General features: G+C 39.0%; 2 protein-coding genes across 3 annotated transcripts; both read right to left on the reverse strand.

Moving 5' to 3' along the window:
* Positions 1 to 4521: 4521 nt before the first annotated feature.
* LOC100233032 (NDR1/HIN1-like protein) lies at positions 4522 to 5508 on the reverse strand. The gene has a single exon (NM_001281037.2). The coding sequence runs from the start codon at positions 5350 to 5352 to the stop codon at positions 4720 to 4722; it is 633 nt and encodes a 210-aa protein (NP_001267966.2). The 5' UTR covers positions 5353 to 5508; the 3' UTR covers positions 4522 to 4719.
* A 2192-nt stretch (positions 5509 to 7700) lies between these two features.
* On the reverse strand, positions 7701 to 14471 carry LOC100853219 (two-component response regulator-like APRR5). Of its 2 annotated transcripts, none has more exons than XM_010664632.3 (8): positions 14005 to 14471; positions 11963 to 12124; positions 11723 to 11853; positions 11469 to 11624; positions 10768 to 10882; positions 10340 to 10679; positions 9013 to 9790; positions 7701 to 8270 (listed from the first exon to the last, which is right to left on the reverse strand). In XM_010664632.3, the coding sequence occupies exons 1-8, from the start codon at positions 14198 to 14200 to the stop codon at positions 8139 to 8141; spliced, it is 2010 nt and encodes a 669-aa protein (XP_010662934.1). In that variant the 5' UTR covers positions 14201 to 14471; the 3' UTR covers positions 7701 to 8138. The 2 variants fall into 2 exon arrangements, with proteins under 2 accessions (XP_010662934.1, XP_003634174.1); XM_003634126.4 differs by having other exon boundaries at positions 10768 to 10939.
* Positions 14472 to 14832: the final 361 nt, after the last annotated feature.

Consider the following 14832-nt stretch of genomic DNA (forward strand, 5'->3'; position numbering starts at 1 on the left):
TTATTTCAAGTTTGATCGCAGGAGGAATGGGAAATGTAATGGTATAGTGACTTAACTATGATCCATAAGCAACTCTTTTCTTTTTTTTCGTTTTTCAATTTTTCAAGAGAATCCCATGTAGGTTTTTTTTTTTTTTTTTTTATATATATCAGTAAATGAGATTTATATCAAAAAGCGCCAAAAAGGGTGCACCAAAGTACCCACAACGAGGAGAATCCCATGTAGCTGGAATCATGTGTTTGAATTTTTGAGGCAGATAGGTCACTTGGATGGTTGGATTGTGTTTGCATTGATCATTAGACAAATGGGTTATCATTTCACTGGCATCTTATCACTACACAGTTGTAGAAATGAGGATGGATGAAGACTATGGTTGTGGAAAAGATGGGGAAGGCTTACCATAATTTGAAGTACCTTGCTTGATTTGTCTATTTATTTCATGTCCCTGAATAAATGCCCAACTGAGGCTTGAGAAAATTTAGAGACTTACTATGGGGAAGAGGAGCTTTAGAAAAAAAGATGCAAATTTAGAGACTTACTTTGGGGAGGAGGGGCTTTAGAAAAAAAGATGCATTTAATGAAATAACCGATTGTTTGTTGGAAGAAGAGAAAACGAGGCCTAGGAATTAGAGGCCTCCCTTTGCTTAATAGGGCTCTCATGTGTCAATGGTGTTGGAGATATGCTTTAAAATGAGAAGCCTTATGGAAAAACGTCATTCAGGAAAAGTATGGAGAGGATGAGGGGCTTGGTGTTCTTGCAAAGTGAGGGAAGGGTATGGGGTTGGGGTTTGGAAAAACATCAGGAATACATAGGACTTGGCTGACAGTAGCGTATCCTTTGAGAAGTTGATCATGGAATAAGGGTGAAGCTTTGGAAGGATAGGACCCTTATGTTTGGCTTTCCCTCCCTTGTATGCCTTAGCATCATCTAAAGAGGCTTGGTGGCAGATGTTTAGGATGATTTGGGAGAGGGGGGCCACTGGAATCCTTGTTTAACTGGACACTTCAATGATTAGGAGCTAGATAATGTAAAATCTCTTTTCTCAAGGCTTCAAGAAAGGTCCTTGAAGAGGGAAGAGAGTGATAAGAGTGTATGAATGGATTCTAGGAATGGGTTTTCTCTATCAAATCTATATATTCCATTACAGACCTAATGCATGTAATTCCTTTAATTGTGGTCATTATTTGGAATTCATGGATCTCATCAAAAGCAAGTTTTTTTGGCTTAGGAAGCTAGCAAAGGCACAGTGTTGTCCATGGATCAGCTTTAGAGGAGAAGGCGGTCAATGGTGAATAGATTTGTTCTTTGCAAAAGTGAACTAGAATCAATAGATCGCATTCTCCTTCACTGCATCTAAGTAAGGACACTATGACAACTTTTGTTTTCTTTGTTCAACATTATATAGGTCCTTCCTTCTATGATCCGAAAGATTATTTTAAGTTGGCATGACTACTTTGCGGAAAGAAAACATACGAAGGTTTGGAGAGCCAGTCCATAAACGCATTTTTTGGACAATTTGGAAGGAAAAAAGTCAGAGTATTTGAATTTTTTTTTACTTTTGTGGCACCTTTGTACAGTCCTTGTGTACTTTAGTGTGACTTCTTTTGAAAATGTTATTAATAATAGTCTCTTGCCTTTTAAAAAAAAAAAAAAGAAAAAAGATTATTCAAAAAGCAAGGAGTAGCCAATTCTTTCCTTAGCAAACTTGTGCCATGGGTTAGCTTGTTCATAGAAGTATCAATGTCTTTAATTCATCTTGTAGATTGGGTGGAATCTAGTTGAGGGGAGGGAGTAACTATTTTTTGTGTGTTTTCTCTCTTTTTGGCAACAACTTTTAGTACCTATCATATACATTATATATATATATACTATTTTCGTGCTTATTTATCAAAAAAAAAAAAAAAGGGGGAAAAGGAAATGGGGATAGCAGAATTGGTTGATTGGTTAAGGTCCCTGGGATTTTGCTCCTTTTCACACTGAAAGAGTATTTGGAAGAACAGAGCAGAAGATCAACCTCACTTCTCTATCAAGCGTGTGCTTGAACCAAGTTTCAAGGCATTGAGAAGCCTAAAATGTTGTCTTGCAAGGAAACTGTGTAGATGTTGATGTTGGATGTTTCACTAGAATGGCCGCTGTTTGCTTTGGAGAAGTATCTGTGTATAGAAAGAGGGACTTGGAACATACTTTCTGGTGCCATCTGTGAATTTGTTTGTGTATAGAAAGAGGGATATGGAAGACATGCTGTGCTACAGCCAACAGCCAAGTTTATATTAGATGCTAGCTACATTTTGCGGAGATGAGAGTGGACTCCAGGGCTTTTATCAGAATAAGAGTATGCACATCATACCGCTTTGGTGATTGGGACTTGCCACTGTTCATGGACCAAACCAAAAGGAAAAACCAGGAGTAGTTCAATCTAATGGTGGAAAAGAATTGGAAAGAACTCGACGGACTGCCTAATCATAGCACAAGAGGTCTTTGTTTGAGTGGATGTTGCATGGATAATTTTCTTTTTCTTTTTTTTCTGTTTTTTGATATGCAATTAAAAATGTATATATAAGGCAATAAGGCAAAAGAAAAGGGCACACAAGATATATGGAATGGGCTAAGAAATGGTCAAGCTACAAAAGAGATCACAAAACCCCCCCCCCCCCCGCTCTCTCTCTCTCACGCAGCGAGTTCCTAACCAATCAACAAGATCAATTGAAGGTATTGATCCTTCTCTGATGTATGTCCTGACCCATGCTAAGAGGTTACTAAGGAACAAATATTTCAACTTTTGATCCGACATTTCATTGTTTTTAAACTCATGTTGGTTTCTTTCCTTTCACAATGTCCAAAAAATGCATAGGGGAGAAGCTTTCCAAAACTTTTTCCATTTTTTTTCCTACAAATGAGTCATCTCAACTTAGTAGAGTTTCTTTGATCAAAAAAGGAAGCCAAGCTAATGCCAAAAAAAAGAGAACAACAGCTGTAATAGAATCCTTAATTTGATTCAATGAACAAGAATGTGATCAATTGATTCCCCTTGGATTTTACAAAGAGAACATCTATTCACCGATGACCACCCTCTTTTTTGGAGTTGATCTATTGTCAATACTTTTTCGTGCGGAGATACTATGCATGGAGCATATAGACTGCCTGACTAACTCATTCACATGTTGCTGCTACTGCTGCAGCCTATTCAAAATCGTCTTTGAGACTGTTCGATATCCCTAGTCATTGAAACCTAATCCTTCATACTTTGGCAGGCTCTTGAGGTCTATCTAGACACTTCATTTTCATTTTTGTAGGGACTTTATGTGTAGGAAATTACTGGCTTTTGAAATCCTCAAAAAGTAGTGTAACTTTTGGAATTGGTGGCACCCAATCTCTGCCTTTCATTCTCCTTTTTCAGTTCTTTAGAGATAGAACTGTTATTGTCTGTATCTATGATCTTACTATTAGATTATGAGAAATGGTTCCTCAGCTACCACCTGCCAAGGAAGTGGGACAACAGCCCAACCCAACTGTCAAAAAGACAAAAAAAAAAAAGTAAAGGATGAAAATTGACTGAATATCTAAAACATTTAGGAATGTATAACAAACTATTGGCTTGATGAGGTACTCCATTGAAATCATCCTTATTTGTCCAATAAAAAGGAAATTATTCCGAGTACTTACTTTTAAGCAAAACCCAAGATTGTCAGCACTCATTTGGACTTTAGTGAGTGAAGCTTGATATGATCAGTTCAGGGGCTAGTGGTTTAGCTCATTTCTGCTACTTCTTTCAATTGTCTTAGTTGTTAAGTTAGTGGGTCTCTAGAGTTTTTCGAACATATGGCTGGTAGGATGAAGTAAGGAGAGGGTGGAAATCAAAACTCCTTGACTGAAGGTGAGATCGTTTCTCTGATAAAGGAATCGAGCTCATCCTGTTTCTCAGTAAATGAATCGAGCTCAGCCTCCCAGTCTTGCTTGGTTTGTGCCACTGTAGTATTAAGAACAGAACTAGAACAGTAAAAGAGAATCAGTTTATTCTCTTTGTACGAGTGTAAGTGTGGAATGGACGGAATTAAACCTACAAGCAAGCCCATCAAGACACACCTATTTCCATATATTTGAATGAGTATATTCTTCAGTATGCCCATTTTTCCAAACACCCAAATTCCATGTCTTGGGGATGATTCAAAGCACCAAGAAAGAGAAAAATTTACAGAAAGCCAAAGGCACAAAGGGACCCAGCAGTTGGGGCTGTGCAGGGATCCAAGAGTTCCATTAGCTCTATAATAATTTAAAGGTGAGGGATTCAGATGGAAATTTTAGGATTCCTTACCCAGAAAGCAGTAGAATTCCCGCCTTTTATGTTTTCTTTTCTCCCTGGAATCTCATCTTTCTCCATGCCCAGAAAACAATCAAAGAAGGAAAGGCGAAAGAATCCCGCCTCATCGTTCCACTCTCTCAAAAAACCGCTTAAAAAAGATACTAGAAAACTTCTTTTTTCTATCTTTCCTCATCACATGTGAGGCGAAATGAAGTCAGAATGATGGAAAAAGAGAAGATAAGATACACAATCCAAACAAGCTTTTCATTCTCACTTATAATTGTAACTTTCAATCCTATCTTTCCTTATTAATTACAGATACTGAAGAGCAAAACACATGAACCCTTAAGACAGCAAAATAGGTAACAATGCAAACACAAAGAAAGAACTCACTGGATGTGAATAGTTAAATCTTAATTCAAACAGTAGTAGAGCACTGAGTTCCTTCTTTTGAACTCAGTGGACCAGATGGGATGGAGGGTCCAAATGCCATCACAGCAACACAATTAACGTTAAGTCGGTATCGGCCAGAAACCCAAGTCCCCACCTTCCATCGAACCCGGCCATCGAGCTTTAAACTCAGAACAAGTTTTCCTGCCGTCTGATCACGTCCAACTTCATAACCAAAAGATGGAGCCACCGGTAGGGCAGTTCCAACCAAGGACGCCGTCAAGAGATTGCTTTCTTCATGACCTTGATAGAAGGGAGGAAGAGAGGTGTCAACAGTTATCTGTTGGCCCTTGTAAGAGGCATAAACTTGTACCATGTCATAGTAAATGCCAACCTTCGTATTTGGATTCTTGGAGAGGAGTGTGAGTTGGATAGAGGAGTTGAGAAGATGAGGCCCTGAGAGGTTGAGCTGATAGATATCGGCTTCTTTGAGGCTGAACTCAGGCTTAGTGGGATGTAGGATAAGCCAGACAAGTAAGATGAGTGAGAGAACAGAGAACAGAAAGGTAAAGCCAGACCAATATAGCTTCTTGTAGAATTTGTCAATGTTCAATCCTTTGTCGGCACAGTGTTTGGGAGATTTTGAATCGACTTTAGACATTTGCAGAAGGCGAGAGGAAGGTGGAGGAGGAGAGGGAGGAGGTTTACAAGGCTAAGCAATGAGAGGTAGTGGATTTAAAAAGGGGAGGAGCAATAGGGAACAGAAAGCAGCAATTATTTTGCCCTTCCCACCTTTTGACTGGCAGCTCCTCCTGGTGGTGGATGGTAGCTGTGAGATATTTACTCATTTGATTTCTCAAATCAACGTTTATATTTAGGCTGAACCGCTTTGGCTAATAATTACATGATTCCCCCATCTGAAAATCATCTTCTTAACCGTTGGATCAGTCGACTACCCCTTAAAAGTAGTCCCCGCTCCACGCTTCCATTGTTGATTATATAATGCATGCCATAGTCTACCAACTGAATTAGGAACAAGCCATTGATGTGAGAGGAGCTTAACCTTTTTCAAAAGCAGGTAAAGCTTCTTCGATGTTCATATTTGTTGACTTTCCAAATAAAAACACATGAATTCCTTCTACCATCATTTCTATATTAGGTGTTTGGTACTAGACAAGTTTCAAGTTTCGATACTTTTATCAAGCATAACCCTGTTGATCATGTTCCATGAAAATTGAATGCACCAAAAACTATTCACCTTTTAACGCCGTTTTATTGAGTAGTTAGCATGAAAATAGAAGACCACTAGGAATGTGGTACATAGTTTATATGTTAATCAAGTTTATCAGAGCTAAAGTTTGGTATGCAAGGTGTCATGGTGATTACCAGCTGAAACAACTCTGATGGTTGAAATAGCATACATGTAGGGACACCCAAAATACAACAGGTATCAATTTTCCCTGTTAGGTCCATCTTTCCCAGTTCCTATCAAGAATATGCATGTATCTTTGCTATCTCATAAGGGAGAGACACCGTGCTTAACAAGTTGCATATTTTATTCTTGCTTTACAAATTTTTATGCACACCATGATGACTGATGGGATTGAGAGAGTGATGCGGGGATATCTATCTGAGCCGAATCAGAGGGAAAGTGCACGCTTATAGAATGATTGAGACCAAAGTAGAGCTTTATAAAGGGCTAAGAGATAGTGTTTGGAGATAAGTTAGAAATGATACAATAGCTGAATGGCCTCTTACTGTTTCCGCCTTGTTTGGCAGACAAAAATTTGTACATGAAAATGAAATCAGTTTTGGCAAGTAGAGAAGTGAAAGCAAGGATGTGTAATTTGTATGGAATGAAAGAGTTTTGAAGTTATGGGTATCGTTTGTTTATTGAGCTGTGCACGGAAAAAGACTTCAAAAAGAAAGAAGACATGGGGAATCTGAAAACTGGCTTTTAGGAAGGCCCTAGGAAGCATCCATTTTCCTAGGGTATTATAGCGTCTCATTTGGCTGTTACTTTTGAGTTAAGAAAAGAGTAGAATTGTTAGTTGAGATGACACTGATTTAATCTCAACCATCCATCTTTTGATCACTGGTGTAGGATGGTGATTGTCATGGTTTAGCAGCAGGAACTTCATGTTTTTGGTAAAGCTGTAGGACCCCTCCTGGCCAGGATCTTCAAAAGAATATTACAGTCTGGGAATTAAAGGGGTTTGAAATTAGGGAGAGTTGTTTTGCTTTTGAAAACCTTTCAGTTATATCGAGCCCCGCCTGCAATCAAGAGAAAGTTGGTCGACCCCATTGTTTTTTAAGTGATTTCTCCTCTACTTTTCTTTCCTTTTTATTTTTGGCTTAATTTCTTCGCAATGGGACCAAAACAAGCCCCATATGTCTTGGATTAGAACAGGTAAAGAAAGATCTTCACCTTTTCTATTTCATTGAATTTTAATAGGAAGTATGCAATTATGGGGTTTCTCATCCCATCACCTACACCCTACTGGCTGTTTGTGTCTTCTAGAAAACCCGAAAACCCGGTGATTTGCAGGTTCTAAGTCTACCGTGTTTGGTAAAAACCTTATTGCAATCCAGCAGTTTTAAGGCACTTAAATTAAACCCAACTTTATGGTGGTATGGTACTTTACTACTTTCTGGTAAAGCATAAGAGCATTACCAAACATTTCAGAAGGAAAGATACAACGTCTGATAGCTCTGCTACCACCATATTGGTAGGAGTGCCCGTGAAATGTATTGTTTTCAAGCCCTTGTATTTTTCTCTATGGGCATATGCGGCTACCAGATTGTTCTTGATAGCTCCATCTCAAACTGAAGTTACAGTAAAAAGTAAGATCAAAATATTGTTGCATTTGAAAAAGTTTTATTAGGTTAGTAGTCAAAGATCAACATGTCCTCGCTTGAAACAGTACAACGAGCCATTTTTTACTTGGAAAAAAAGCCAAACCACCAACCTTCTCAGAGTTGGGCAAAGGCAAACCACACGGAACTGTCTGAACAAAAGTAACCAATGTTCACTTCATAAAAATCTACAGAGCCCTTGGACCCAAGATCATTTAAACTTGGATATGGATGAGTAATGCAAAAATTATATACTATTTAATGTATGAGAGTTACTGAATAAAGATATCTACATATGGACAAAACAAAAAATTAACTCAACAGCTCCTGCACATAATGCAGAGAAAGGCGGGATTGGAAATTTACAAAACCCATTTCACAACAAATACAAAGACTATTCAAGTCAAAACCCACAAGGGAGACAAGAAGCTACTGAAATTAGAAAGTACCTTCAATGCTCCTTGTGTTCCCTCCTCTCTGTTCCTCAAGCTTCAAGAAATCGAAGAGGTGGAAATTTCGTGCTTGCAGATCATCTGAGATCTTCAATGCAGTTAGGTGCATCTGCTTCCCCTTCTGGAAGAAGTTGAGTGACTAACCATCAAACGAACTGCCATAGTATGTATCAGGCTCTGCAGGTGGGGGGATGGTATGCACTTGTCGAACAAACTGTCCTTTTACTCGGGGTCGCTGCTCTGCAAGCTTCTTTCTGCTTTCATAACGAACCTGTGAACAAAGTTTTGAGTCTCAAAAATTTTAGCAAATGGGCACATTGGGTGTGATCTGCAACTGAAAATCGATTACTTAATACATATGGGGCACAGCCTGTTGCTACATCTATGTAATTCGCAAGTACAATGTAACAGTACTAATGCTTATAATGATAATGGGAGTTTTAGCAGGGAATGAGCTTTATTCTTGCTTTGATTTTCATTTTCAGCTCCATTTGGTATTTGAGGAAACAAGCTTGGAAATGATTCAAGAGATTTCAAGCTGCAAGAAAACATAATCCTTCAGAATAAAGGACTTGACTTCCTACCACAATTTAGGGTGGCTGATTCCCAGAAAAAGACTGGTTTTCCACATCTCATTACATATCAAACCAACCTCACAGCCATAAGAATACTAGTTTCATTGGAAACCATCACTTCCCTACTCTTTCAAGGTATGTTATCAGCTGAAACAATCATGTTCTTCAGGAACAAGGTTTACAAACAGGAGACAAAATACAGGCAAAACAGACCATGTCCTGCCATCCACATGTAAAAACCAAAGGTTGCTCATCTAAAGGACACTAAGGTTATCTCCCTGAGGTAGTTGTTTGATCCTGGGAAGCCTCTGGTTCATTTTATATAGGTTTAAACCAATGCCCATCGGGATGGAAAACTGCCTGTCTTGCAGAACTTGGGGTAAAATGTGGGATGGTTTATGAAAAAGACATTTAGAAACAACAGCAGTAATAACATACCTTCTTCTCAAAGCATCTGTCTTTCCGCTTCAAGCGAAACTTGGTTAGAGCAGCTTCTCTTTGGATAGATCGTTGAGAGTGTCCTTCATGACTGAAGATACCTTCTTCATTCTTGCCCTCTGCAGCGGCCTGAACAACAGCAACTGTATTGGCATTCCCATTACTTCCACAAATGCTTCCACACCCAAAGCTATTCAGATTACTTGCACCACCATTACCAAAACTACTACTTGAATTCTGATCAGTGGCAGGAGAGAAGTGCCCTTGACCCTCCAGTGAGTCCAATTTGTGCTCTGGCTTGTGATTAGTCTGGCTGGTGGAATTGTTGGCATTTTGCTCAAGTGCGTTACAAAGATGTTGAGAATCACTGGTTTCATGTCTGGATAGGTGACATGGATTTGCTCGAAAGGAGAGTTCGTGCTGCCCAGCTGAACCCGGACTTGGCATAGGTGATGGGCCTGATTGTGCAGAAAATATTGGGGGAACCACAGAACTATAACCAGTACACAGACCATCAAACCTTACACCTCTCACTGGAACTGGAGCAGGAAAAGCTCTCTGTTGAGGGCCACAAAGTGCAATTTCAACTCGTCCAGATGGACTAGTAGCTAGAGAGATCACACTTCTTTGAGTACTCAGTGTGGGACTAGTAATATCAGAGTTATAACCAGTAACCAGCTGAGATAAACGTTTATCAGAATCAGCTCCAAAGTTTTTCTGCTGATTGAAAACACCTGTTGATGGTAGATGTGGTGGCTGCAATGACCTGTTTATGTAGCTGCACAAAAGATCTCTGAATTGATTAGAAAATAGGAACTTGGTTGATAATTCAAAGTATGGTGTACTTTAGAAAAGGAGCCCCATCCCATCCCAACAAAAAGTAAAAAAGAAAAATAGAAAGAGTAAAACGAGAGAAAATGACTCAAATAGATCAGATTTCCTCTTTAGAACTTCTGATATTACAATAATTTCAGCTTATTTCTATGTTTGCCTTTTATGCACCTTAAGACTCCACTGGGAGCTAAGAGAATGACACAAAGAAGAGGCACATAATGATAATAGCTTGAAAAAGGAAGCCATTCTGAAGAAATCTTCAGCATTTTCCTTTCCTTTCCCTCATTCTTTTCAGCATCCAAAAGAGCCTAAAGCATAAAATGTTGAAGAATACATAACAGTTGTTTTAAACTTTAAATGGGTTAAGCACTAAAGCATAATATTTCCCCAACAGAAACCATGTACTGTCTGTTTAGAAAATAGATGGAGAAATAATAAAGTTGCCACTTACTAATCATAAAAGGATAATCAGGAATAGAAAATGGAGACTCACCGTGAAAAGGCCGAGCCATTAGAATGGTTCAGTGTATGCCTTTCATCAGCAACTTGATTCTCAGGGCTACTAGGATGAGATCTTCTCAAGGAAAGGTCCAACTGTGGAATAGAATCACTCTTTTTGGTGCCATTATTTGAAGAAGAATTTCCATAAGTGCATTTTTTAGAATTATCAAATACTCCAATCAAGTCGATGGCTTCTCTAGATGAGCTGCCCAATATGGCATTGTTACCACAAGCCTCACTAGGAGCGTTAGCACCTTGCCCATCATTTTCTGGTTCCACTGCTTCAGGCTGAGTCATTGTGTTCACATCCCTGCAGGCAGCCTCCAGTGTTCCTATTTCATACATTTGCAAATATAAGATTCTTCTCTAGTGAACTAAACAAACAGACAACAAGATGCCAAATGGAAACAAGGGTATTACCCCCAGCTTCTTTATTGTGCATAAGAAATTTCGGGCCCAATTTGGCACATTCTTCATTCTTCTGCATTTTTGTGTCACTCACAAGAGATCTGCTCCATGTCGGATTTGAGAAATCCTGCATAGTTTCCATGTAGGCACTCTCAGCTTCCAAGTCTGGCTTTGAACAAGAGCTCTGCACAAGAGACAGCAAACATGCAGTCTCTACGTGAAATTTCATGTAGCCAACCTAAACTGAGAGGAAATTCCTTTTACCCATAAGTAGCCTTATAAATGTATATAATCATGGATCCTGGATAATGTATACATGATATATACCCAGCAACATAATTAAATAATCCATGAGTAATCTACATTCAGCTAAAAGGGCAGCATACTGGATGGAAAAATGAAACCAATCCAGTATGGTTTTACATGGCATCAGAAACAAACCATTAAGGTGGCTTGTCTTAGGGTTCTAGAACAAGGCCCAACCTATCCTACAGCCAATTCTAATGTAAATATTATGGTTAAATAAATGATTGCATTTCCATGGACCCCCAAATGTCTCTTCACACAGGTCAAAGGAAATGCCCAATCAATTAATACACATCTTTGTTGCATTCTACTATTTGTATGGGACAACATTATGAATGGATCCTTATATATTAAAAGGAATACATTTGCTCCATCAAAAGAATGTCCAGAAAATGAGAAACACTAACCTGAGCATCACTCACTTTATTGAGTGCTTCCTTATTTTTCTGAATACAAGCAACATGATCACTTGAGTGATTACTTGTGGGGTTGTTTTCAGAAGTGGCTTCGACCTTCTGTTGTGCAACACTCTCATCTTGGGGGCCATTTCCGCTAACAGTTGACTGATAGTACAATATAGTAAATCAAGATTTGTTATAAGTTATTAAGAAACCAAAAGGAAGCATATAATATTTCTGACAAGTTTAAGGATTAAGCATACCGATTGTCTTCTCCAGACATGTTGCCACAAATTCTTCAGCTCATTTCTTCTAACAGGCTTAACAAGAAAGTCAGCTGCACCTCTCAACATGCATTTATAAACCGTGTTTATCGAACCATGTGAGGACATCACTGCATTATCACACAAGAAACACTAAATTATTTTTAAGATAAAATTTAACATGGTGAAAATCAAATTTGCGGTATGCATATTCAGAAGTTATTGTTCACTATTCCATACTTATAACAGGAATGTTTTTGCAGATCTCATGTTCCATAACCAAGGTGAGGAGAGCAAAGCCAGATATTGATGGCAACTCCACTTCTGTCAATATGAGGTCAATGTTGTGGGGTCTAGCCTTCAGTACCTCCCATGCCTTTAAGCCATCAGGAACAGCAGCAACTGCAAATAGAAAAAGAATTGTTTTCAGTTACAAGAACAATACATCTACATGAATTCAATAGAAAAATAGTTGGGCCTGAAGGAGATATTCATTAGAGGTGAACTGCTTTTCAAGTGAATGCTACTGCTCTTGCACTTATTCTTAAAGGGACCAATCCAGCACTCCCTACTAACATCATCAAATCTCAATGTTCTACACAAAAGTACAGTTTAAGTTTTTAACAGACGGGTAAAAGTTGCTTAAATCAGTTCATGAAGCTCAAGCAGTCTTTATCAAAGGTAGGGTTGTTTCAGATAATTCCTTGTTAGCCCAGGATCTTTTAGGAATTATTGTTCCTCCTTTGTTAATCCTAGATGTGCCTTCAAGGTGAAAATCTAATTGACAAGATTATGAATAGAATCAAATTATAGAATGGCAAGTTTCTTCCTGAGAAAAGTTGACCTCAGCTGGTTATTATTATTATCAGTGCTTGGGTGTACAAATGTAGAACGTTCATTCTTCTCACACAGGTGACCCAAACAGTTCAATTGAAAGAAGCCTACAAGTGGTATTAATGGCCAGGACTCAATTTAAATTAGAAAAGTTGTTTGCACTTTTTCTAAGGCTATAGAAACTGCCTATTTTGAGCCATGAACTTGATGCTATTCTTTTGGGAATACAAGTGACAGAGCCAAAAGATATATTCTGAGGAACCCTGCCGATGCTCCTTGGAGTGTCAATGGAGCATCTAAGGAGACTGTCCAAACCCCAACATAGTCTTAAGTATTGCCAATGCATCCAAGTATACAGGGAGATAAATTAAGCTTCTGACTTTATACCTGCCTACTGCCATCCTTCTAATAACGGAGACTTATACACTTAAGCAGAGTTTTCCTGCTTGTAAATGATTCCCTCGATTGTTTATGTCTAAAGAAAAAATCAGATTCATGTTGTCCATAACGAACTAGATTATAAATAAACAAAATCACATGAACAATACGAGCCCACATATACAGATTTCAGTTTTTGAACCTGGCAAGTCCCTGAAGACCATGGGTAAAAGTCTCCTACCCAAAGATTAGACACTCAAGGGTAGTTCAAGGAATGATCAGGTCAGTGCAAGAAACCTTGTACTTAGTATTTAGCATCAACCTGTGAAGATAGTTTTGCCAATCAAGGGGATCTGGAACATCGGTTGCAACATTAAAGAGCAAAGATTACCAACATGCCTCACTAATAATCAGATTGCAAAAACATGGATTTTCCCAAAAAGTTAGCCAAACAAAAACCCAAAGGACACAAACTCAAAAGAAAAAGGGAAAATAAAAAGCCAAAACCAACTTTCTTAACTCCTTGCTTAACACTTAATTCTTGCTCTGTTTCAGCAGAACAAGGAATATTTTCATTCCCATATCACGTAAACTCAAAAACAAAAATTTAACCCAAAACACAACTCCATTAGAATGAACCAGAAAAAATGGAAATAGTTTCCAAGAAATAGGAGGTTAGAAGATCAAGGAGGGTATTCATGAGAGATGACGGTATTGATGATAAAACCTTAAAAATTTTACCCTTGAAAGAAATAGATGAATTGTACAGACCAAATTGGAAGAAGTTTGTTTAAGCAACTCTACTCATAAAACCATTGCTCTCATTTGCTCATGAAAATTAAAGAGAAGCATTTTTTTTATCCCTCCAAATCAAATAAACATTCCCAAGATATTGACAACAAAGGCAATTCAACATCCCAATTTACGAAAGACCCCAAATTCACAAGCCTAATCTTCCCAAATCACAAGACCCCAAACCCCAAATTCCCAATTCAAATTTTGAAAAACAATGCTCAAAAACCAAACACAAATCAAAACCTGAAGCAAGCAAAGAAAACCCATAAACAAACCTTTGTAACTGCATTTCCTGAGAAGCGCAGCGATAATTTGCCTGGTGGAATCGTCCGCTTCAACCAACAAAACCCTGAGAACCATTCTGGGAAGAAACCTCTCCCACCTCACAACCCCACTGCCCACCTCCTTCTTCTCCACCTCACCCTCCATGCCTCCTCCTCCTGCCTCACTGCTCACCACAACCTCACCCATCAAAAACCCTAACGCCCACAAAACCTACACCGGTACAGCGTCTGCCCCAGAAACTAGAACTAAAATACAAAAATATCTATGCCGCAGTGAATTTGACGGCGCAGATTGAACGATCGGACGGTGGAGACGCAAAGCTCACCGATGACCGCCTCAAACCGAGAAGGCACAAAATATCTCAAAGGAGTGTTGGGTGGGCCCGGGTGTGCCACGTCAGCGTAAAATCTAGCCAGATCAAAAGGAAAGGTGCCATTGGCCTCTCGTCGTTGGCGCATTTGTAAGGCCTTCATTCAACTGCCTGTTTTTTTAGGATATTTTGTGTGTGGGCGTGGGTCCTACTTTGGAAGATATTTTTGCCTTTTTTTATAATATTTACTGCGCCGTCCTCACCCGGTATTGGATCTCGTGGACAGAATTGTGACACGTGGAAGAATATCAGGAGTGCTTGGTTTGTGGCTTCGAAGTTCTCCCACCGCCATCCTTTATATTTAATCAGATTCCCCACTCGCCGAGGTTCTGAAAGTGGTTTGCTACTCGCTGCCACATTGGAGATATAAGACCTGCGAGTATGATAAGGTAACATCTACTCTCCTCCTTGTTGGCCGCCGTGGTGGGTGGTTGCTTCAAATCTTAAA

The sequence above is a fragment of the Vitis vinifera genome, chromosome 16, assembly GCF_030704535.1.
Source record: "Vitis vinifera cultivar Pinot Noir 40024 chromosome 16, ASM3070453v1".
NCBI lineage: Eukaryota > Viridiplantae > Streptophyta > Magnoliopsida > Vitales > Vitaceae > Vitis > Vitis vinifera.